The sequence below is a fragment of the Erigeron canadensis genome, chromosome 6 (genome assembly GCF_010389155.1).
Source record: "Erigeron canadensis isolate Cc75 chromosome 6, C_canadensis_v1, whole genome shotgun sequence".
Classification (NCBI taxonomy): Eukaryota; Viridiplantae; Streptophyta; class Magnoliopsida; order Asterales; family Asteraceae; genus Erigeron; species Erigeron canadensis.
The window spans coordinates 36,356,492-36,383,445 of NC_057766.1; the positions used below are offsets into that span (position 1 = coordinate 36,356,492).

Consider the following 26,954-nt stretch of genomic DNA (forward strand, 5'->3'; position numbering starts at 1 on the left):
AGAATTTCGGTAACTTGGCTTCATTTGTGGTTTGGTTTGGCATCTTTAGGATATCATATGCTAATATTAAGTCATATTATCCTTATTAATCATTTGATGTGTAACCGATTTTAGTGTAAATTATATTTCAAGGTATCATTTTATATTATAATTACCTTAGTTGTTTCCGTTTATCCACTTAATTATTTTTGTTTTATTTTGATTACACTTGTCTTCAACTCGTATATTTCTCGATTCTTTCGATTACTTGGTTCATGAAATTCGTTTAAGTGTTGTGGGCTTTTATCAGTTGGGCCTAAAGTGTCATGGGCTTTTAAATGTTTTGGGCTTACATTAGTTGTTGGGCTTTACCTTATTTGGGTTATGTGCTTAATGGGTTATATGGGTTATTGGGCTATATACTTTATTGGGCTAGGTTGGGCCTACTGATTTGTGGTTTTTTTTATGGGTTGGTTATTTGGGCCGGGTTAGCCCATTATGGTTCTTAGTTCATTACATAGCCCATTATACCATTTATAAGATTACTTACAAATTTTCTGTTTTATACTTTATTTTTACGAAATGCTAGCTACTATTTTGGGGTCAAGACGAATTATTTGGACCTTCCTGATTTTTGTGTAGCAACTTATATGTGTCTTATAGTTTTGTGAATTTTTATATAATTTTTAGATAATGTTTACTACCTCAAGCTATTTTTAGAAGTGAAAGTGGTCAAAACAATCACTATTTTGCATACCCAAATGTTTTATAAAAGTTCTTTGGGTCATGCTCTTAATAAAAATCCCACAATTTTATTTTAAGTTTAGAACACATTGAAATTACTTTCCACCAAGTATGACCTCCTGGAGCCCTTTGTTTTACGAGATATAAATTGTTAAAGTTCATAAAATATTCGGTCAAAATAACAATTTTGACCAGTTTCAGTAGAAAAATGATATCTTTCGTTTGGTTCAGTATTTTTGAGTAATTCCAGTTGGTGGTTATTCTTAACTCGTTCCTATACAACTTTTATTTTTAAAGTTTTGCTTGAAAATGCCATCACATGCCCATTTTACCCATTACAAGACAGAAGATTAATTCTGTCAGATTGCTTTTTGATTAATTCAACCCACCAATGACCTTTTTGCTTAATTAACACTTATGTTTATCACCCACAAGATTAAAACTACTTTTGTATCATTTTAACATCAATATTCACTTATTTCAGACATATTCAAGATCATTCATCACCATTTTCAAGTGAACTTATACAAAATGTTGGAAATTCTAAATAAAATACTTGTCATCACTTTACTAATCACAATACAATGAAAATAAATAAGCAAAGTAAAATAACAAGAATATGATGTGAAACCGAATATGAGCAACAACTGGTTCTAATCCTGCAGAAGATAACAAAATAGTAACAATAACCGTAAAGGAACCGGGCTTGTGTTTGACACAATTCCCTTAAACAGATTCATCGTTTGTTCCCAGGGTACACCGGCTCAAAGCAGAGTACTGCCGGACTTAAACACTTGCTTGAAAGATGAACGGAACACGGGGATGGAATGCTATTTCATAGAATTATAGTGAGTTTTCTATGTGTGTATTTTTCTCATATAATTCATGTATTTTTCATATATTCTTCCAAGAACCAAAATGGTCCTTTTATACACACCAAATAGAAATGAAACTCATTTCATAATCAATATCAATAAATTGGTGTAATGTTAATTGCAATTTATTATACGTTATGGAATACATATTAGTGAATTTCACTTTCAACTTGCACATAATTATAATATACATAAATCATACGTTATGAAGTTTTACTTCCAATTTTACAATTAACACACCTTTGAGATTGACATTCATTCACTTTTAACTCAATTTGGACATGTCTTAATTTATTGTATAGTCTTGGCCAGAGACTACACACACATCAAAAGGTTCTCAATATATGTCATTCGATCATATATTTATCAATGTCCAAAGTTAGGAAATACTTACTTTTTCCAACACAAAACTTAATTGATTAACTTGATTCTTGCAAAAACATATCTTGATCATCCTAAAAACAACATGCATGTAAAGATCTTGCATTTTTCTCAACATGCAATGCATTATTTACTTGCAAATCACATATTTACTGATAATCAAACTCAAAAGCATTAATGGATAATTGAAAAATTTATAGATAAAGATGTATTGAAAACGGTTTTGAGAGATCAACCTTAGATGGATCGAATATGGTGGTGATGGGGCTAATTTTTGAGACTTGTGACCACCAAATCGGCTTCATGCATGACTCTCAATGATAAATCGACAAGATGGGTTATTATTACAATAGTTTAGATTAAATTTGAGTTCCATTTTGGCTTGCATGTGGCTCGAAATCAAGAAGGAAGAGGGTTGTTCGGACAACCTCCTGGTCGTGAGTTTTGATGCTATTGGGGGCTGATTTCGCATCATCATCCATGCTCCAACCCTTCATGGCTTTGCTCCTTACATTATAGAAATGATCACTTGTTTGTTTGATGATTTATTGTTAAGTTTTATGAGTGTTTTGCCCCATTTTTTGCTGAAAATAAGAAAGGAGAGGAAGACAAAGTTGAGAGCATTTCTTGATGTGTGTGTGAGGTGTGTTGGAGAAGCGAATGAAGTTGTGTGGTGGGTAGGAGGCTTGTTAATTGGTTAGTAAGAGTGGTGAGAAGGTAGGGATTGGCTAGGAGAATGGGGGTGTATGAATGTAGTTCAAGATTATGCATAGGTTCATAATGTGGGTCATTTGTGAACATGTTGAATGCAAATGGTTGGATTATGTAGAATCCTAATTGTATGGGTATTATTTGGGTTTATAATTTTTATAACTTATATACATGTTGCATCATATATGTGTGTGTGTCGTGTAGGTATATGTATACATATACGTAATTGACTTGTAAATTTTATTGATTTATCATTTGATTGTTTGAGTTCTTGAGTTGTTTGGATTCTTAATTTTTTTTTTATTTAATTATTACTCTTATAAGGTTGTTATTATTTATTTACTTCGAGATTGATTTGAATAATTACAATTATTGTGTTTGACATTTTTAAGATAACTAGCTATCTATCATATTCCATTAAACTAGAGGGCAATTATCTCTATGCCTTAAATGTCTAAAAGATCAATTCTCTTAATAAATCTCTAGGGGTAGATACCTAGATAAATATAAGTAAGTTGTCCAAATAAGAAATTGAGGATTGTTACATCATTACTCCTTTAACAAGAACTTCATCCTCGAAGTTTGATCGTTCACACGGTAATAAGAAAGAATAGATTGAAGATATGATAGCTTCGACGTATGAAATGTGAGAGTTCAATTAGGTTTCATCATGACCTTTTTAGTTACTTACAATCTTTTGATATTCGTGGAACATCCGGTGCCCTAACATGGGGACCGTTGTTGCATTTTTTCATAATTCAATGAATGGTTGTTGCCATGTGAAGATGTGGCGTGCTGTGACTGGTTGGTCAACAGATTCAACTCATGCAATTTTGTGTTGCTGCTTTTAGTATTCGGTCCACTCCAGTAAAAGAAGTCAAGAAAGTCAAGCCACAAGTCGTCAACCATTTTCTTCACATAATAAACTGCAGACTTGATGCTGGGCTCGGCTGGGCTATGTTTCGATGTCTAGTGGGCTTGTGGGAGATGGCCGGCCCAATGGCCAATTTCTTTTCTTTTGACTTTGTTCCCTGCGACAACAATACAAAGCACTCAAATATATAAATTGTAGGTGTTTTAATTCCCATTTCTAGATGAGCGTCTCTTTCATTCTCTTTTCCGTCCAGTCCAAGAGAAAATGAGAGGGTGATGGGGATTGGCTGCTGGGCACATATTCAACAGAAACATTTCAAAGTTGAAGTGGATGTCTAGCTGGGTGCGTGGGTTATTAATCAAGCTCCTCAAACAAATGCAAATACATATCTTCCAACCTTTTGACTAGTTTCTTGTCGCACTTATAACCGTTTCACTTAATGACAGATTACAACAACCTCATAATTTATATAAAACTCTATATTTTTAATATTACTTTTAAAAATTTATTCAGATTTAAAGTACCTGACAACTCAGACTAGTATAATTAAACTTTCACTTAATATACCCAGTGCCGTCTCCGAGAAAATAAAAATATCTTAAGACCCCGCTCAAAAATAAAAATCGGGCTCCTAAAATAGTAAGTCAAAAATAAAAGAAGCATATTATTAAGCTAACTATTGTCTTCGCCATTCATTCGTAAGCTTAAACATCAAATTATAAAAAACAAAGTTATATACAATAGAACCATATAGAAATTCAAAACAGTTTTTTATTTGAATAGTTTATTAATTTGTTTAAAAGAAAACAAATATTGAACTACACATTCAAGATTGTCATGAAGTTGATTATATTATATAGTTAGGGGTTAAAGTTATAAATATGTATAATTATAAGGGATTATTAGTACAAAAGTACAAATGGTCATATATTAAATAAAGACACTTTTGTCTTCCTTTTTGGTTCAAAACTATTAGCAACAATCTCAAATCCTCCATTAAAGCTATAACTTGTAAGTATTTTTCTTTCAGTTTATATACAACTTTATATATAACTTTGTCTACTTAGCAAATCTATCTATAATATAATTAAAAGAGAGGGTTAGAGGTACACTTGACACCTTTAATCTCCCCTCTTATTATGCCTAATCCTCAAATTATACGTTTTCCTCCTATTTTCAATATATTTTATTTTTTTTAGCCGCCTCTCTTATTATCTTAAAGTGTGTATATATATATATATACACTTGACTAGACCCTAAGCTGACCCAAATTGACCCAGACCCCAAGATGACTAATCAAGCTGACCCAAACTAAGTTGATCCAACTCAAGCTGACCTAACCTAAGCTGACCCAACCCGCTGAGAGCCTAAGTTGACCAAGCTTCACAAAACTTTAATTATTTACAAAATTGTCACCGCGCTTTTTTTAAAATTTTGAAACATGTCGCATTTTGATTGGCTAATAGGACCTTCTCTCTTCTCTCCTTAACACACCTTCTTTCATAACTCTCACCCTATATATATATACTCGTTTTTTAGAAGAAGTTGATTGTCATGAAGTTGATTATATTATATAGTTAGGGGTTAAAGTTATAAATATATACAATTATAAGGGATTATTAGTACAAAAGTACAAGTGGTCATATATTAAATAAAGACATTGTTGTCTTCCTTTCTATTTCAGAACTACTAGCAGCAATCTCAAATCCTCCATTAAAGCTATAACTTGCAAGTATTTTTTTTCCAGTTTTTTCATGGTGGGCCCCTCAGAGTGGTGGGCTCGGCTCGGTGGCACCCTTTGCACACCCTTAGAGCCGGCCCTGAATATACCGTGTGGGTGTTGATAGTAGCGTGATTATTAATATAAAAGTAACTAATATAAAAAAAAATACTGTAGTTATTTTAAGGGTTAGCAACATGTATATTGTAAATAATTATCGGTATATTAAGTGGAAGTATTAAACTAGTAAATAAAATAGACTAGTAGTTTGGGCAGTTCAAGTTTTTTTTTAAGAGATTAAAAGTGTTGATTGGTTAATAAAGTACCCCCTCCGTCCCAATTTAAATGTCATAGTTTGACATATTCAGTCTTTAATGATTAACTTTGACCGTCTACAATTCTATTTGTGTTATGTAATATTTAATGTCATATATATGAATTGATTACGTTTTTAATGTATTTTATAATAATATAACTTTTGTCAAGTATTATAAAACACAAACAATAATATTGATGGTCAAAGTTGCTTGAGAAAGACTTTGACAGTCACTAGATAGATACCCGCGCGATGCAACGACGGTATACTGCGGCGGTGGGCGGAAGTGATATCGGTTGATGGTAGTAATTTCCATATCAGCGTTAACAAAATTGCGGGTTACAAAAGAGGGATAATGGTTAGAACGTACCTGATTTTAGGGTAAAAATGATATTATGGAAATAAAAAATGTCCAAGGACAAATAAAATATTTCAAAGACAGAAATAATTAACATGGAGTAAAATTTGCTTTATTATATAATATAGATATAAAAGCTTGAACTTTTCGATTGGGACGAAAAGAGTAGTTACATTGATAATTTTAAAATATTTGAGAATTGTCAAAAAAAATTTTTTACCTGAAAGTACGTCCTATGGCCATAAGCCATTTTTTAACCACTTCCCTTTCAATCTCTCACTCCATTTCAACCCGAAAGTTCAAAAATCTGAACCCGTTTAGATGATTATTACCACCCAAATACACCCAAAGTTTATGAACATCTACCTAAAATCGCCCAGTATATGCATATGGGAAGGTATTGCCACCTCTAATCTCCAGACAGCTCTACTTTATGATTTGGATTCTAAAATTGGTGCTCGCAAAGTGTTTGATAAAATGTCAGTGTTTAGCATTTGTGATTTTTGAGGTATATGTTCACTTATTCCAAACTTGAAAAGTTGGTGATTCTGCATGTGTTTTAAAGATCTTTACTTTACTTTGATGGCATTTCGTTGCTGACCTCTTCTTTCTTTACTGAAATGCAACTTGTCATACTCTTGCATATGCTCTTTCTATATGTGTTGTGTTTAAATCATCTACCTAGATAGCATTTGATATAGTAATCTATCATGAAATGTAACGTAAGTTCTGTTGATCAGATGACGGTGTTAGCACAGGGGAACGGTGGGTGTGAGGTTGAGACTTGGGAGACAATGGGACGTCAGGTTGCAAGGGAGGGGCGCTTAAAATAGATGAGCAAACTTTTGATTGTGTTAAAAAAGATATTTTGAAGCTTCTAATGGATCGATCCACCTATAGTATTCCATCTTTTTAACTTATTTTGGATATGGAGCGGATCATGTTGGATCGTAGATCAGATCCAAATTCATATCCATCCAATGACAGCCGCGTTGAGGACATGCTCGATGAGATTCACGGTCCATGAATCATGGAGCATCTTATTTTACAAAACTCCAGGTTTTTGCCAGGTACGTGTCCATGTTCAGAAAAAAAACTGTTTCTCGTACCCATAATGGCCATTATCATTACCTTGTTATGCCTTTTGGTCTTTGTGATGCTGCATCCACGTTTCATGCATTTGTGAGCTCGTTATTTCGTCCTTACCTTTGTAACTTTATTCTGCTGCTTTTCGAGGATATATTAGTCTATAACCTCGATTGGGACATGCATCCTGGTTCTTGAATATGTTAGAATTGTTAAGGCAACCTCAATTCTTGCTTAAAGCGAGTAAATGTGCATTTAGCCAGAAAGAAATAGTAGAATATCTGGCTCACCTCGTTTCTTCTCATAGTTCAAAGTGGACCAAGAAAAAAAATTAAACCCATGCTAGTGCCGTGGATTCTTAGGCCTTACAGGTTATTATCAAAAGTTGTTTGCAATAGTGGGATTATATCTCTGCTTCTCACAGATCTATTAAATGAAGGTCAATTATGGGATTATAGCTAAGCTTCTCACATTTGTGTGAGGGTTACACCCACCTGACCCAAGTTAAGAGAGTAAATCTTGTGTTAGGAAGGGGATTAGGGTTGGATTGTTACTTGTTGGAGGTTCCCATCCGGTAGTAGACCGGGTGCTACTATACACCACCAAGTGTTTTGGTGAATCTTGGTCATGGCCTCAAATAAGGATTTGAGGGGGTATTTACAGGAGAAGCTCTAGAGAGCCGTTAGCCACTACGTCTTTTTGATAGTAAATCCCCTTGTCTTGTCGTAGATCGTGGGTGCCAACTCTGAAAAGGTCGTACGTGATCGTGGTATAGGACATCTTTTTCTGCTGTGTCGTGTCCGGAAGCTACATTGCCTGCTGGGAGGTGACTATGTAGCTTGCAGGGAGTTGGTTTCATAGCTCGCAGGGAGGTGATTTCCCGACCCTTCCCAAGGTGTTTGGCAAGTGGTACACTATCAAAGCCCTTTGAACACCTCTAGCAAGTCATGACGTCAATACCAAAACTTTCATTGCCGAATTTCAGTCAGAATTTTGTATTCAAACGGATCAGCGAAGCCTCAGCAATTTGCTAGAGCAGTGAATAACAACACCTGTGCAACAAAAATGGGTCTCAAAATTGTTGGGTTATGATTATGTAATCGCATCCCAGCCCAAGAATGGTTACAATGCAGCTGATGCCTTATCAAGAATTGCAGAAAACCCTTGCTTGTAGCAGTAGTTGTTTACTATTAGAACGGAGGCTACTAGCGATTCTTCCTGTCAAGTATGTCAACAAGTGACTTTATCCGTGATCATGCTCCAACTTTCATCAACCACTTTTGACAGTTATCATGAGTCCTTATAGGTTCTATTTTCTTTTAGTATCCCAATCAAGTGTCCTGTAGGTTGTTCTTGCCCCTGGTAGAACAGTTTATCTTTGAGCTTTTATTGGGACGTACATATAACAGTAGACATGTATAAATGTTGCCATGTGAAATTGCTGACAATTTAACAAATATATTACAAGTAACTACTGATAATGATCTAAAGTACTTTGTCACCTGTAAGCAAAACAGCCCCCACCAAAATTAGGCAGCATAAGTAGGCTGAGTTAAATTGCTTCATTGTTGCTACTTGTTTGATCAGTCCCCGATGGCAATTTCCAAGCCTCCATAAGTTGCCTATTGTTCTCAGTCACTTTTATGCTGATGGATATCAGCTTTAATCGAACATTTGTCACTACTTTGAGTAATATTTAAGAATGTGTTTAAATTGGTATGGTAGGCTTTACTTTAAAATTTCCAAATAAATTTAGTACATCTTTAGCTTCTTTTCTGCCTTATACCTCGACCACACAAAAAAAACCCCAAAAAAACATACATTACATATCAAAAATTCATCCTTGAGTTTTATGATAAAATAAAACTATTTTATGTACTTTAATTACAACTTATGTAGCTGTCATTATCAAAAACCAAATTAAATAAATTATTGTAATTAAAAATCCTTCAATAATCTGATTTGCATATTTATATATCATTCATAATTAGCAAATAACTTGCATAAAGAACATAACCAATGAAAAAAAAATATACAGGTGATAATTCATTTAGACGTAATAACTCAACTAATTAGAAGACAAACCAAACAAAACATATAATGACACGTCAAAATGTGTTAAAATTTTCTATTATTTGATCATATTTTAAATTTTCTATTTGTGTTTTATGTTTTAAAATAAATTTAAATGGTATGCTATTATAAAGTTATGTGTATTACATTGTTAGCTTTGTTGTCAAGTTTTTACATTTAACATTTACGTTACAATTTCTATAAATATAATTAGTTATCTTAGGGGGTGTTTGTGATTGAGTTTTGAGCTGATTATCTGATTATTGCGTTTATATAAAGCAAATAATCGAAAAATGTGTTTGGCAAAATAAGTGATTATTTGTGTTTAATTAGAGAGAAAACGCAGTTTTGAAAAAGCAGGTAGGGACATGCTTTTTCAAAACGCAATTTTTAAACGCATAATCTATTTTGGAAACGCAAACACAAATACCCCTTAATATTACCCGGGTGCTTAAGCTAGTTTTGTAATATATGTTGAACGCGAATATATAACCATATACACCAACTCAATCCGGTATAACATGGTTGGTTCTCAGTTAAAATAATTAAAAAAAATTTGGTTTCCGGCCCGGTTCAATCCATCACCGACCCAATATGAGGCCCATGATCGCTTCTCAATGTCCTCAATGTCTAGTAGACGTTATATACCGCTTTTTGAAACATGAATTGATAGTATATAGAAAAGATTATGGTGCATATCTCACTATCTTTTGGATGTCATTTTGGTTTTATATAAAAAAAATCAACCTCATGATCGAGTCAATCCGAGCCAATTTAAACATGTCCTATGTGTATAATCGTAAACTTTTGCTCCTACGGAAAAACCTTAAATGATTTTTCCTAACACGCTTCCATTTAGATGATTACTATGTATCATGTCATTTCATTTCTAGTTTACATATTTCATGTGTGCCTAGAAGTTTATAAGACAGAATTTCATAATATTTTGTGATCAGTGTTGGGACTAGGGATGTGCAAATGGCCCGACCCGGCCCGGCTCACGACCCGCGAATGCATGAAAATCGAAACCGTGACCCGGCCCGTGAAGGTCCGGTTCGGATCGGGTACGGGCGGGTCGCGGGCGGGTCACGGGTTTCCTTCACTTTTTTTCGGTTTTTGCCTTCACTCGACCCGCGCGACCCTTGACCCGCGAAAACCATAAATGCGTGACCCGTGACCCGACCCGTTTGGGCTTCGGGCGGGTCGGTTCCCGGTTCGGGCACGGGTTAATGGTTTTTTTTACTCATCCCTAGTTAGGACTCAGGTATTCATACTACCAAATTCACAAAACATTAAAACGTGATTTATTATTCTCTCGGACCTAATGCATTTTTAAAAAAAACCAATGTTCTTGACAAAATTTTTGCTACGCAATGTAAGTATATATATCACGTTGTTTGCAACTTGAATACATTTTACATATAATAATGAAATTTAATATGTGCAAGCAAACCTCAATTATTACAACTCATGTGCACAAATTGTCAAGTCTTCTAATAAGTCATATATTATGAAATACAACACTTTATATGAATGGGACAATTCAACAAAAAGTTAATGTTCAAGTTCAACAAACAAGTGGCAGTGGCTTTACACTATTTATAAAACACACACGCCCACAAACGCACTTATATAGATACGTACGTGGTGCTTAAACTACACCATACTTTTTTTTTTTTTTGAACGGAAACTACACCATACATAAACAAGAATTTCAGAATAACTTTATCAGTCTTCCAATAGGGGAAAAGTAAAAATAATTTCATCCAACTACCAATTAACGACTATGTAGTTGACTAGTTGGCATTTTGGCAACATGCCAACATGGAGACCGATGGGTGAAATCCTAATTTGCAAACTGATCATGTATCTATCTCATATTCTCATATATATCCTCTCTTTGATAAGAATATTACGATTAATTAATCAAATTTCGAATTTGTTAAATTAAATCCTCCCTCTTACGCACATTCCTTCTATCCCAATTATAAATGTACAACATCTTTTATAAATGAGTTTTGCTAAACGCAACATTAGGGTTGTATTTAAAGTAAATTAAATAATTATATAATTATCATAAAATTCGGAGAATAAGCTTTGACATGAGATATACAAATTTGTATGCACGTTAATATATATATTTTTTCAATTTCATTCCAATACTTATAAATTTTATGCAGGAATAGAAGGTAAACGAGCAACAAGCTGCCTCACTTATTCTTTTTGTATGGAAAAAACAAGATGTCTAAAAACCACATTCATGTATCTTGTCATCATGATGTTAGTGCGCACTGCATGACCTCTTAATGTATATTATACATATTAATTTTTTTATATTCTTGTCAGTATAACCATTGGTCCGTTATTTTCTGGGTTAGAAAAAGTTGAAACTATAACGTGCATCATTAATAGTAATGTTCATTCCATTTGATACTAGATGGATACCCGCGCGATGCAGTGGCGGTGGGCGGAAGTAACAGCGGTTGATGGTAATAATTTCCATATCAGCGTTAATAAAATTGCGGGTTACAAAAGAGGAACAGTGGTTGTTATGAGAATAAAAATGATCATTTGTGAGTTGCTCATATTCCTTTCTATGTAAACATTTTTTCTAGCTCGAATTTGATCTCCGTAAGCCGTCGTCCAGTTGTCTAGAATCATATGCACAAAAGCCTAGTTCCAAAATTTTATAAACGAGCATGTCGTTATCTACGAGTGCGACAATTCATCACCCCAATTAATATTATTCAAATAAACATGATGGGAAACTTTCCAAAGTAACAGAGTGTCAAAAGTATTTAAATATTTAAATGTGAATTTTTTTTATATAGGTAACTAACACCCACATTTTTATGTGTTCATCTCATGATCGAATTTTACTTATGTATGTTTTAAAGGGTTTGTTAACTCAATTACTCAATATAATGTAGTTAAGATCCATTCATCAAATTAGATTTGCATTTGACAAAATTTGAAAGACCGGCCGGCCTTCATTGATTTAAAAAAAAAATCATAAATATTATACTGTCAACCATTAAGTTACCCCAATGGTATTTAAATGTGATCACTTGGTGTCGCCTTTTGGGAAGAAAGTAGCAATATAAGGATGTAAAAGAATATTCTGAATTTTAATTAAATTAACTATACATGTAGGTCATCATGAACTACTTTATACTTAATTTCTTCTTCTTTTCTTTTTATATATTAATGATACAAATCGTAATTCAAATGACCTGTTTCTTACATCTTCATGTCCTATAGTTAAGATGCATGCCTTGTATCGAAAGGAAATTTTACTTCTTCTAACATATAAAATTGTAAAAAAGCTAAGAAAATAATTAGGGTATGTTTAGCAAAACTAGCTGTTAGCTGGTAGTTGATAGCTGCAAGCCTGTAGCTGGTAGTTGTAGCTGGAAACTTAGTAGCTGGAGCTTTTTAGATATATATAGGTGTTTGGTAAAATAGCTGTAGGCTTTAATAAAATATGTAAAATGACAAAAATAGACATAATGATTTACCAGTATTTCATGAGCAAAAGTTTGGTTTTGAACATGAAGTCCTTCCTATTTGCTATATTATTTATAAAAATACTTATGTATTTTCAAACCAATTAATAAAATGGTATTCGTTAATTTAATAAAAGAAAAACTAAAGTTAAAATATATATGAAAAAAATACGAGTAATTCTTTTTTTCTTTTGTTAAATTATGCCAACTAAATACCCATTCTTTATTTTTGTCTTTAATAGACATGGAAAGAGGAATTGTAAGTAGTAGAGTAGTAGAAGAGTAGTGCAATTCGTACATAATTTAATTAAGAGAAGTGATATATCTACAACTAAAATTAGCCATCCACAACAATCCATGCATTAAACAGTTGTACACTGTGCTGTAAAATATATGCGATTGTTGTAGATGGCTAAAAATTGATGTAGATATATCACTCCCCTTTAATTAAAGGCTATGTAAGTAATTTGATGTGTAAAAAGCCTCCAGCCACTTCCAAACACTAGTATGAGTAGCGTTTGAAAAAAGAGTTTTTTCATTAAATTTAGAACTTGAAGCTCTTTTAACCAAACGAAGCTTTTTATAACATCAGAGTTTTTTGATAAAAGTTTGAAGCTCTTAAAAGCTTCTTACCAAACATACCTTTAATGCATACAAGATGTACGAAAAAGATAAGCAAATTTAAAATTAGATTTTTGACAATAAAAGGGTTAAAGAGTATAGTTAATACTACATGCATTGAAGATAAAAACACAAAATTTTGAACTAGTTTTAAAATATAACTTTTTATGCATGCATTTACTGTCTTTTGAAAGTAGTAAATTATACAATGGTCAGTTTTTGATTTAGAGTTATTAAAACGATCCGCGTGATGTGGCGATGATTGTTGTGGTGTATAGCAGTGGTGGTGGAGGTGGCGGTGGCGCGACGGCCGTAGGGGTGGCAGCAACGACGTAAATTGGTAGTGGTGGAGGTTAGGAGGTAATGAGTAGTGTGTTATTTATGTAATTTGATTTTAATAAAATTTTAAATTTATTATTTTTTCTTTTTTACAAAAAGCTATTTGCTTTATCTAAAAGGTAATTTATAATATAAATATAGATATAGATAAGACCAATATTAGAATATATGGTTTTGTCCTCACAGAACGATATTGTATGTTAACTATTGGAACCATGTTAGTGTGACCGTCACTGATTGTTTATCATTCCTGATATGATAATTGATGATAATGAAATCCCTATGTCTAAGTAAATATATGATGAACGTATTTACTCTTAGAGACGTAGTATAGGGTTTCCCATTAGGTGATTGTAACTAAGAGGACTAATGGTACACACATTAAACACTAGAAGGGTTGAATGTGTAAATACTAAAGGGTTGAATGTGTAATTACTCTCATTATAAATAGAGAGTAATTAACCTTAAGTTAAGGTTAATCCTTACACATACAATACCCTAATTTTCGTGTGTTTTCCTCTCTCTAATTCTTGCATAACATCACAGCCGAATTACTCATCTCATCATCACTTAATCACCTTGTTTTGGAAACCCGAAATCAATGACAATTATGTTTAATGCCCTTACAGGTTCCACAGGATCATCTGGTGAGTATTTTCCCTTGAATCAAACCATGTTTATTCCAACATTAACTTCATATATATAATTAGATATAGTAAACAAAATGTTATTTTATACAAACACGATACTGGATCATTCCGTTACGAAAGAATCTTTTAGCGTTTGTATTATATTATACTCCATTATAAATTAATGTTATACAAATAATAATAATTAATGCTATCATATTCCTGGTATCTAGTTCTTCAAAGCTGGCATATATATGAGCGTTGTGAATTGGTTAACAGGACTAAAACATTATATTTATTTACCACCGACTTCATTTATACATATTATACAACATTGACGATAATATATACTTTTTTTACGATAAATATTTAAAATAAAACGAAGAGGTAATTACAACACATTTATTTACACGACTTTTGTGACTGATTTTGATTAATGATATTTTTTGGCCGATTTTTGACACATATAATGACAGCAACCGGCAATTTTATTGTACGATCAGTTTTGCTTTGTTTACACTTGATGGTTTAGTTAATGTGATATTAAATTTAAATTTAATAAGATGGTTGATTTTAGTTAGCATATATGACAACTAGGCCCGTTTATTATTTTATATCTTTTAGTATATGAATAATGTTTGTATTACTAATTAACAATATATAAATTATTGGCATATTCTTCATGATAAACCTGATTTGCTTACTTGGCATATTTCTGAAGGCAAGAACCCTTGATTTTCAGCAAGTGTCGTATGACATACAATTCGCTTAAGACAAAATGAGGTACCGTGGGTAAACATTGTTTGGTTTCATAATTGCATTTCCATACATGCGTTTCATTTGTGGTTAGTTATTAGGAATAAATTAAGAACTCAAGATAGGATGAAACATTAGGAAGTTGGGAGCTTGTATAATTTCAATTTAATGTGTTGCCCTTGTGCCAAATTGGTGTGAACTCTCGAGATCACCTTTTTTTCCAGTGTTCTTTTTCCATGGAGGTTTGGAATTTAATCAGACCTTTGGCGCATATGCAACAAGTTGATGGAAAATGGATTCTGATTGTAAGTCATCTTTTGTCATTGTCAAAGAGGAAATCTGCAAACGAGCATCTTAAGTAGATTGGTGGTGGCAGCAGCGACATACTTCATTTGGAAAGAAAGAAATGCAAGATTGTTTTCGAACGAGACTCGAAGCGCTAACCAGATTCGAGACTTGATTGTGGCTACCGGCCACTAGATTGAAGATTCTAACTATCAAATTCAAAGAAAAGTCCAGCAATATACTTGTTTTGAAGACGTGGAAGATGCACCAATGCACACCTTATGATGGAAGAGATGAACATGGCTAATGTATAGCTGGTAAGATTGCATTGCATATCTACGTTTCTTTTGATTATGTAGTGCAAGTATATGGTTTTTCTTGCTGCTAGTCTTAGCTAGTTGTCTACATGTACATGGCATGTCATATACATGAGTTAATGTGTTATTTACTCACATTACCTGTACGAAACACCGATTTGCTGTTATAATAGAATCATCGGGGTAACCTTTTTTACCCCCAAAAATATATATATACATATATATATATATATATAAATTATTTAATATATTTCTTGTTTAAGTCAAAGTAAACATCTTTGATTTCGATTAACCTAATAGTTTATCTCTTATCAATAATTTTTTAAGGGTATAAATTACCAGTAAATTTTATAGGCTTAATTTTCGTTGTTTAACCAGCTCAAGATCTCTCTTTAAAAAACAAAGATTTGAAAAGTAAAAATTGCCTTTTTTATTCATTAACTTAAACATCCTTACATACTCAACATACCTATCAAACTTTTAATGCAAAACTTTATAACATTAATAATTCAACTCCAAAAATAATTACACTATTTTTTTTTATAACAATTACTTTTACATTAATATCACTTCATACCACGACCATCGCCAATGCTTACACCTGTCTATCATACTGTTGTTACTATTACTCGCCACCGCCACCCCTGTCGCCACTCTCACCAGCCATCTTTGCCACCATCAGATCGACGACGGTGACGTTTTGTGTGAGTACCCCTGTAGCTATATATATATAGTAAAAAGATAAAATGAGAACTACCATGAGAACTAATTTCTATTAAATACATTTAAGGGTGTTTTGTAATTTGCAAAATCATATTCAAATATTTTTATTAATCTATAAAAAAAAATCCCGTAAATCTCTCTCATGGTGTTACATATAACCACTTATATAGTTGTAAATATCCATTATTTTCTCAATTATCCTTCTCATCGATCTAACTTAACATACCATATTTTTCTTACTTTCTTAATCAAAATTAAAGCTACAAACTTATTTTATCCATAATTACGATAGATTTAATACTGAAACCATATACTATATAGTTCTTTGATATATTTATTTTCAAACCATCCTTAAGTTTTGATTTTGATAGTGATCCTTGTATTATTTTTTTTAGAATTTTTAAAACTATTATACATTTGTACCACTTAAAACATGTGTACCAGTTAAAACTTTTGTACTATCTTAATGTTTTTGAACAGGTGTACAAGTTAAAAAGCTAATAGTTAAAATTATTATATATTTATGAATTAAGTCATTTACATGTGTACATATTAGAAATTTTATATTTTTATATGTGTATAAGTTAGAATATGTATATCATTTAAAAAGTCTAGAGGCAAACTTATGTAAATAAAAGAAGGGGAAAAGTTAGGTAAAACATGCAGTACCTATCTTAGGTAAAGCAGGGGGTGATTATGTAAAATTCAGGAGGAGTTTATGTAAAATTCAGGGGGGTTATGTATGTTTATTAAATTCAAAGGTTTAATATATAACTTTTTTTAATGTGGCAATACCTAAGCTTAGGTAAAGTCTACAGTACGGATCATTTTCCCATAAAAAAATTCATATTCATATGTGTATTAAAAAGTTTACGGTATGTGATTTATTAATTTTTATATTTCATATATTCACAAGTTTACGTATTAAAATTATTCTTTTTTACAACTCACATGGAGAGTTGGAGAGAAACACGAACAGAACCGATCAATGAGCTAGGTTTGAAATTAGAAAATGAAGTCCATGATTTTTTCAAAAAGTTGTTCGGTTTTTTATTCCATCTTTACCCTTTTATCCATTTTTTAATAATGACTCATTACATGCTACATATTTAATTTACATTAATTTCAATTATTATTTATAACCATTGATCAAACAAACAAGTTCTCATGGTTATCGACATGTATAAAGTTCTTGTAATAACGGAACTATATATATATATAGGTTTTAGTATATAACGTCACCATCATAATCAATAAATCTAATAAATAACCTATGAAAATTAAGTTTAAAATTAAAAAAAAAAGAGTAATCAAATTATAACTTACTGGAATTGACTGAAGATTTGATCGAAGTTAATTATAGTTTAACCTTCATCTTTTGTTGTTTCTGAGTCCTAGAAGCATCTGTTGAAATTATTGTTGATTGTGAGATTCGAGATAAGATTAAAAACGATTATCAATGACTAATGGCGACATCGGACGGAGAAGAGACGGCGACCGGAGAAGAAAAAGTGGCCGGAGAAGAAAGGGAGGGCAGAGAAAGAGGGAGTGTGAGAGGGAATTAGGGTTAGAAGAATTTGAGATCGGGAAAGAATGTGAAACAGTGAAGGTGTTTGGGGGTTTTGTTTAAGAGGTGAAAAGACAGATATACCCCCTCCGTGTTAAAATTATAAAGATGGGGTGTCCTTTAATCTGAGTCGTAGATAAGAAGTGATGGATGGCTAGGATGTGTTTCCTGATTTTCACAAAAAAAAAAGAGTTTGCATTTGATCTTTTCACTAAATTGTAAATATAAAGATGACATCATCAAATTTTAATTTTGTCAAATTGAGATAAAATTATGTAAAAAATCAAAAATAGTACAATTATTATTAAGATTTTAATATATATTTACATTTAATTTATTTTATTTTTAATTAAAAAATTATATATGATAGAATACATTAGTTATTATTTAGTTGGATAAATATTAGCTATTATTTTATTGGATATATATTAGTTATTATTATTTATTTATTATATTAAAATTATTGGGTAAAAAGTATAAATTTGTGATGGAAAACAAAAAAATGTAAATTAAAGTCAAAATTGGAAACAAAAGTCAAACATTAAAAAATCGAGAGTTGTGATTGGTTAATAAGTTATTAGAGCCACTGTTCTTTAGTATAATAAAAGATTTAAGTAAACAAAACCTAAATCAGTATGACATGTAGTGCGTAGAAATTATATGAGTATTATCTTAATTACGTATAGGAATGAAATAATCGAAGATATATTGCATAAGCAACGTTTACGGGGTTCATGATCGAGTTCATTGACAAACATGGAACTTTTTTTTTCCCATTGTTCTAATTACTTAATTAAGCTATATTCCTTTATTATAAGCGTGTTGGTTCTCCTAGCGTACGTAAATTTGTTATTTTTCTAAATAATGGTGAAGTAATTAAGGAAATATATTGTCGTGGGTTTTGCTCAACTTTGCTTAGTTGGTTAATTACTTCTCATTTACCGGCTAAAGAGTTAGTTAGGTTCTACCTTGATTTAGTGCATTCTTACATATATTGTATTTCATTTGAGTGAAATTAAAGTCAAGTCATTTTATAGTGTAGTTAACTATATTAGTACTATCAATTAAACGCAACATAAAACGATGGTTTATATTTTTGTTTAAAGTTTAAAAGGAAAATTTTCCGGTTTCATCTAATTTGATTGATAGCTAGCTACCTTAATTTTAAATGTCAAAGAAACAACCGCTATCTTACAACTAGCTTAATTTATATATAACTTTGTCTACTTAGCAAATCTATCTATAATATAACAAAAAGAGAAGGTTGGGGCCTTGGGATACACTTGATACCCTTAATCTCCCCTCTTATTATGCATAATCCTCAAATTATACGTTTTCCTCCTATTTTCAATATATATATATATATATATATATATATATATATATATATATATATATATATATTTTAGCCGCATCTCTTATTATTTTAAAGTGTGTATATACATATATACACACTTGACCAGACCCCAAGCTGACCCAAACTGATCCAGACCTCAAGATGACTGATCAAGCTGACCCAAATTAAGCTGATTCAACTCAAGCTGACCTAACCCAAGCTGACCCAACCCGCTAAGAGCCTAAGCTGACTAAGCTTCACAAAACTTAATTTATTTACAAAATTGTCACCCGCATTTTTTTAAAAATTTTGGCATATGTCGCATTTTGATTGGCTAATAGGACCTTCTTTCCCTTATCTCTTTAACACATTTTTTCAGGATCCTCACCCTATATATATATATATATATATATATATATATACTCGTTTTTCAGAAGAAAAAGATATAAAAAATGTCGATCGATCGACGGCACAAAAATGGGCATCTATGAGAATAGACCATCATGTCCTTGTCACTAGTACTCTCCCTTTATTAAATTGCTAAGAATTTGTAATAAAAATTGATCATCGATTATTCAATTATTTGATTGATGAAGCTTCTACTAATTAAATATATGGCCATATTTGTCAACTTTTTCTTTAATATATAATTTCTTTGAATTATTCATGCAGTTAATTAAGTTTGTTTAACCATCCTACTTCTCTCATTCGCCATCTTAATATATATTTCTTAACCCATATATATACACGTACTCATCAGCCAATATATATATATATATATTATATACGTACCTCCTCATCAGGTTACAAAACTCTTCTCTAGTAGTTATGTTTTATTTTTTTAACAACGAATCTACCAGAAATATATACTAGAAGCCCAACTACAATATTCTTTCAGGGATTTATCTATATACATATACTTTGTGTGTCTATATATATATATTAGTGTGGTGTTCTTGGCTTATTTGGTTTGTGAAAGTTATATATATATATATAAACTTTGATCGACTACTTACATATATAACACATAGATGGCCCCTATGGTGATAAAAGCAGCTTCATTCAAGGGGTTGTTTTTCATGACATCATGCAGTTTGATAATTCTAAAAATAACCTTCTTTTTTATAACATCTATCCCTTCCACCACAAAAATGATGATGATTGATTATGATCATCATCATCATTTTGATATGAAACCAGCTCATGATGATCAACATCAAGTCCTTCTCAACCATCGTATATCAACTCATAGTCACCAGTACGACGAAGCCGTTCGTATATTGCACGAAGAAGAAGAAGACGGTTTAAGTACTTCCATTATCGTTGACGAGAAGAATTTGGCTAATAAGGTACTGATTGCTGATGATGATCCAAGTATAATGGATAGCAGAGAAGGTGAAAAGATTCAACTACTCATGGCAGAAAATACTACAAGTCATGTGGTGGTGCATGCTGAGGGTCCTCAATTGCCAGCTGATCATGGTTCTACTTCTTCAAAAGGTAATATTTTGTTTTTATTATTTGTATCCCCCCACATGTTTAATTCTTTATATATACTTGAACCATTCAAAGTTTCACTCAGAGAAAATGCATGTATATTTTTAAAAATGTTTCAAACCAAAAGAATATATATTAATTAAGTACTGTATATATATAAGAAGTCTAGTTTTGAAAATTAAAATTCATATTTGTAAAAGATAGAAAAAAGAGAAGGATAAGCCACTAATAGTAGAATACTAGAATAATCTCTTTGACTATATAAAAATCAAATGTCAGATTTTTTTAAGTGAAAAATTTGATCAGTCAGTGTTATACAAGTTTCAACAAGTTGTGGCTGCCTGGCAGCTGGTTAATTAGTGTCTAATGGTTTTGAGGGCTAAGAGATGAACCTATAACTAAGGGTTATTTTATGTTTTTTTTTTTTTTAATATTAAAATTATGTGTAATATTGTTATAGATATACATTAATTTTATGTATGTATGAATGAAAAAGTGATTTATTCTGCAATGTAATACTCAAAACATTTGATGAATTTCACATTTTGTAAAGTTTGCTGGTTTTATGGGATGTAAAGATTACATTTGCTATTTTAAGGACTAGTTATCATGTTCCTATTACTTGATTGTACAAAAATAACATGAAAAATATATATATTCATGTAAATAGCAAATACTTATGATACATTTATATGCATATTAGTCCTAATACCCGTATGATGTATGGTAGCTATATAGATTGTTTTATAAAACTTTTTGCATATGCTTCCTACATGATTCGTGAGTATAAAATAAATTGTGGTTAAAGTAAGCCGATGATCAAAGCTAAATTATAATAAACAATATTGGGAATATAATATATGTTTAGTTAGAGACTTTGATTTACCTTAAATTTTTACAATCACATCAAAATCGGAACTTGTAAGCATAGTGGATGACGACAATAGGTTTGTGATTTTGGATCGTAAACTCAAAATTTTGAAGCAATATAATTTATAAGAGAAAGAATTGATAAAGAAAAAAAAACAATTTTATTAATGAGAAAACGATCAATCACTACAAAAAAATTTCCATTTATTCACATTTGCTTTTAACAAGTGTGAAAAAATTGTTTAATTTGTTCACACTTAAAAAAGTGTAAAAAGTATTCACTTATAAAAATGTAAAGAAATTTGAAAAGTTATAAGTTTTTCACATTTATATATGTGGAAAAAAAAGTTTCACACATTTAAGTGTGTAAAAGTATCTTAATTATTCATACTTAAAAGTGTGAGGATTAATTTGTAACACTAAATTTCTTCACACAAGAGAAGTGTTAAGAATTTAAGTGTTACAATATAACTTTCACACTTTTAAATGTGAATATGTTTGACATTTCACTACAAAAAAAATCTCATTTATTCACACTTGGTTATAAGAAATGTGAAAAAGTTTATGAATTTAATCACATATAAAAGTGTGTAGAAAAAAATCACATTTAAAAGTGTGAATAAATTTTAAAAGTTTTAATTTTTTCACACTTATAAATGTGTAAACAAAATGTTACCACTTAAAAGTGTGAACAATTGTCAAATTTTTTCACACTTAAAAGTGTGAAAGTTAATTTATAACACATGATTTCTTCACACTCCCCCTATGTGAAGAACATAAGTGTTACAAATTAACTTTAACACCTAAGAGTGTGAACAATTGACATATTTTTACACACTTGAAAGTGTGAACTTTTCTTTTCCACATGTATAAGTGTGTAAATATTGTGATTTTTTAAATTTCTTCACACTTTTAAATGTAAATTATTTCTATACACTTATAAATGTGATTAAATTAACAAAAATTTTCACACATTTCAAAATTATTAAAAAACAAGTGTGAGGAAATGACATATTTATTGTAGTGTTTGTTCACACTTTTGGGTGTGAACTTTTTCTTTCCATATATATAAGTGTGAAAAAATTATAAATTTTTAAATTTCTTCACACTTTTATATGTGTATACTTTTTAAACATTTTTAAGTGTGAACAAATTAAAAAGTTTTTCACACCTCTTAAAAGTAAGTGTGAATATATGACATTTTTGTGGTAGTGAATCAAATAAGGTTATAATGTGTTATGTATATATAAATCAAGAGTTAGAGTTTAATTCTATGTCTAATAATGAAATTAAATCTATGTACAATTAAAAATAATAAATTAAAAAAATAAAAAAATTAAAAGAATCCTAACGTACGTATGAAATTCAGTGGTAATTCAAAAAAGTTACGATGTTTAATCGATGGATATGAAATTAAAGATATAATAATAACTATAAACCTAAGCTGATTAAAATAATAATGCATAACTTAAATAGTTAAACATATCAAATTCATGGCAAGTAATATGATCTCCAACACATGATATAGTCCGTGGTTTTACCATACGGAAATTTAATATATTTTGTAGTTTTATTAACATTGGAATTGGAATCTTAAACCAACTCATATTCTATATCCGTAAACAATTTGATAAAGGTTATTAAAAATTAAAAATTATTATATAACATGGTATCTATAATAAGTTTAAAAAAAGAACACATGTCACTTAATTACGATGCCATGTGTCGATCAAAGAATATTACAATTCTGTTTTAGTTTATTGGTAGATAGGTTGTGGTTCTAACAATAAAAACATACAGTATTATTCTTACGATAAAATAATAATAAGAAAAAAAAAAGATATTCCAAATTATGATGTTTTACCCGTTTCTTTGCTCCTTAGATGATGGATATATGGGCCATACTCTATATTCGGACACTTTCAAGATTGCCACATGGTTTTTGAATGGAAATTTACTATTTTGCCCCCTATTAGCACCCACATTTTGACATATCGTTTTAGGCTTAAATGAATGGATTAAATATCATGAAATGATAGATCTACTATTTTAATATATTTATCATAAGTATACATTATTGATTTATACAAACTACTACAAGTTATAAATAGTGGTTAATATATCAAAACTATGATAGATATGTGATCATCTCACCTAAATATATAAGCCAAATTGTAGAACTCTTAAATATCTTACATGTGATTGATTTGGACATACCTACTTATGAATAGTAACACGTACCCGCAACGTAACTTTTAATATATGCTTAAAAAGAGTGGGGCAAAAATCATCCATCATGTTTACATAGAATTTTTTAATTGCTTTATTAAATGATTTGAATTATGTTATGAACATGACATAAGTTTTTGATTAGCATTTTGGTCAACTCAAACCAAACGACCCATACTGAAAATTACCCATTTTGCTACTACTTGTAATTTATGACTAGCTTGGAGATGACTTTCTTTATTTCAGTAGTAAAGCCTTTGAATGTAAAAGAAGTGTACCATGACAAAGATATCTTCATGGAGAACTACAAACAAATGAACAAGAGTATGAAAGTATACATTTACCCACACGCAAAAACCGACCCATTTGCCAACGTTCTTCTACCAGCAAGTGGTTTGCCAGGAGGCAACTACGCTAGCGAGAGCTACTTCAAAATTTCACTCTCGGTGAGTCACTTTGTCACACAAGATCCATCCGAAGCAGACTTGTTTTTCTTGCCTTTTTCCATTGCAAGTATGAGACATGATAAAAGAATTGGACCACAAGGCATTCAAACCTTCATAAAAGACTATATCACGAGCATCAGTCATGAATACCCTTATTGGAACCGCACGGGTGGGGCTGATCATTTCTACGTGGCGTGTCATTCTATTGGAAGGACTGCAATGGAGAAAGTGCCCCAAGTCAGGATCAACGCAATTCAAGTTGTTTGCTCTTCAAGTTATTTTTTGCAGGGTTATACTGCACATAAAGATGCATCAATACCACAAATATGGCCTAGGCCAGGCGTCCACCCTAGTCGTCACCCATCCAAAAGGTTTAATTGCTAATTTACATTTTTTTTTATTATTGTAAAAGCTTGAAGTTTTCTTAATTTTTTTACCCAAATGTGACAGGGAAATGCTTGCATTTTATGCCGGAGCAATGAATTCAAGGGTACGAGAATCCTTGGTTCAGACATGGTTGAACGATAAAGTAATTGGGGTTCATCAAAGGCGTCTCCAAACCCCATACTCCGAGTCACTCCTTGGAAGCAAGTTTTGCCTCCACGCAAAAGGGTTTGAAGTGAACACGGCTCGTATAGGAGATGCAATCTACTATGGTTGCGTACCTGTTGTCCTGGCCGACCATTATGATCTGCCATTTGCAGATATCTTGGATTGGAGTAGCTTCTCGGTTGTGGTTTCAACAGAAGATATTGCAAATCTGAAGAGAATCCTCAAAAAGAGTGTGGCTTCTGATGAGTATCTCAAGTTGCAGAAGAATGTGTTGAAGGTGCAAAAGCATTTTCAATGGCATCAGAAACCAGTCGATTTTGATACATTTTACATGGTTATGTACGAGTTATGGCTAAGGAGGAGTTCTATAAGATTAATTAATTTATTTTAAGTATAAGTTGATTGTACTTGGCTTACTGTTACCAAAAAAATCCCACCATTGTTCCTACAAAATATATAAAATTTATTCAATTTTTTTAACTTGTACAGAATAGTTACGATTTAATATCTTAGTATCACCAAAACAAATAATGGTAGTCTTGATTGTTTTTAATGAATTATATTATATTTTTCCCTTCAAATTGACCATAATAATATTGTTTTTGTTATATATAAAAAAAGAGGTTTGTTAATAACAACTCTTAGGGCCATGACCGGCTATGAGGTTGTGCAAATGGTGCAACTGAGCCGGGACCACCTCCATTGAGGCCCCACTACCTTCAAGCTTACTATGTGTATGTTAATTGATATCAACATGTTAGAGTGTTTTTTTTTATGAATAAAATGTGAGTTACAGAAATAGAGGGAGGATTATTATGAGGTTTTTTGAGAGTCTTGGGTTTCATCACAGATATGCATAGTTCGAGCATCGCATAATGCTCAATTGGATGTCACTGTGGTGTTTTGAATGCTAATTACTAACTATTAACTCGCTGTTAAAAAAAAAGGAAAAAAAAAAGATGATTGGAATTGAATATTTAATCTTCTGGGCTCTTTATTTGATTTTTAATTTACACAATTTATAGTTCCGGGCTCTTTATTTGATTGGATTTCAACTTCAGTCTTTTTAGTTTACACAATTTAAAGTTTTAGATTTTTACTCACGTACATAAGATATTATAATACTAATTTATTTTGATAATGTTTAACATCTAATAATAATTGATTTGTTTATTTTATTTTTTTTTACTATTATATTTTAAGATAGTAAATTTAAGTTTGTAATTGTTTCCAATATATTACACATAAAACATCGTAAGATTTTTTTAAAAATATAAATTATATTATTCTTTTATGCCATGCTTTATTTCAAATGTTAAAAACATTCATGGTCATAGTATTATATTTTTACATTTAGCATTAGGGGGTCTAATTTTATATTCGAGCCGGGTCCTGAATTTTTTTTACATTCTTAGAGACTACATTACTTAGGGTTGTCAGTATTAATTAATTTGATTCAATAAAATTTGTACTTTGTTTTGTGAAAATTCAGAAGGGCGGTTATTGATATATAAGATACTACCTTTTATGCATGTAATAACTATTAATGACAACCATTAGGGCTCTCATTATCATTTTTCATAAAAAAAAATATGGATGAATTGCATTTTAAATATATTTTTTTTATTGATACATTTCTTTGATTATTATATAATACAACAAAATAATTTTCGATCAAAATTAAAATAAAAAAACTTATAAAATTCAAATTAGGACATATATTTAAAATAAAAGGAAGAGGTAATTAAAACACATTGGTTTACACGACTTTTGTGACTGATTTTGATTAGTGATATCTTTTGGCCGATTTTTGACACATATATAGTGACAGCAAACGGCAATTTTATTGTACTGTCCAACCATTTCCTTTACAAGTTTTGCTTTGTTTACACTTGATGGTTTAGTTAATGTGATATTAAATTTAAATTTAATAAGATGGTTGATTTTAGTTAGCATATATGACAACTAGGCCCGTTTATTATTTTATTTCTTTTAGTATACGAATGAATAATGTTTGTATTACTAAACAATATATTTAGTATATTTTTGTTTAAGTCAAAGTAAACATCTTATTTTTGATTAACTTAATAGTTATCTCTTATCAAATCTTTTCTTAAGGTATAAATTACCCGTGAATTTTAGGAGGTCTACTTTTCGTTGTTTA

At 31.1% G+C, this 26,954-nt stretch overlaps 1 protein-coding gene and 1 long non-coding RNA gene across 3 annotated transcripts; both read left to right on the top strand.

Moving 5' to 3' along the window:
- The first annotated feature begins 6,363 nt into the window (after positions 1–6,363).
- Positions 6,364–11,465, top strand: LOC122606083. The gene is made up of 3 exons (XR_006324802.1): positions 6,364–6,466; positions 6,699–7,028; positions 11,298–11,465. It is a non-coding gene; the product is annotated as an uncharacterized LOC122606083 (long non-coding RNA).
- Positions 11,466–20,009: 8,544 nt separating this feature from the next.
- LOC122603560 (probable glycosyltransferase At5g03795) lies at positions 20,010–25,281 on the top strand. 2 transcript variants are annotated; one of them, XM_043776290.1, is made up of 3 exons: positions 20,010–20,696; positions 24,039–24,609; positions 24,689–25,281. In XM_043776290.1, the coding sequence occupies exons 1-3, from the start codon at positions 20,228–20,230 to the stop codon at positions 25,179–25,181; spliced, it is 1,533 nt and encodes a 510-aa protein (XP_043632225.1). In that variant the 5' UTR covers positions 20,010–20,227; the 3' UTR covers positions 25,182–25,281. The 2 variants fall into 2 exon arrangements, with proteins under 2 accessions (XP_043632225.1, XP_043632226.1); XM_043776291.1 differs by having other exon boundaries at positions 24,042–24,609.
- The last annotated feature ends 1,673 nt before the right edge of the window (positions 25,282–26,954 follow it).

Excerpts from the sequence above, each read along its gene's own strand:
- LOC122603560 (XM_043776290.1), top strand. The coding sequence starts at position 20,228 with ATGGCCCCTATGGTGATAAAAGCAGCTTCATTCAAGGGGTTGTTTTTC. Across the intron at positions 20,697-24,038 it reads TGGTTCTACTTCTTCAAAAG|TAGTAAAGCCTTTGAATGTA; the intron begins GTAATATTTTGT and ends TCTTTATTTCAG. Across the intron at positions 24,610-24,688 it reads AGTCGTCACCCATCCAAAAG|GGAAATGCTTGCATTTTATG; the intron begins GTTTAATTGCTA and ends CAAATGTGACAG.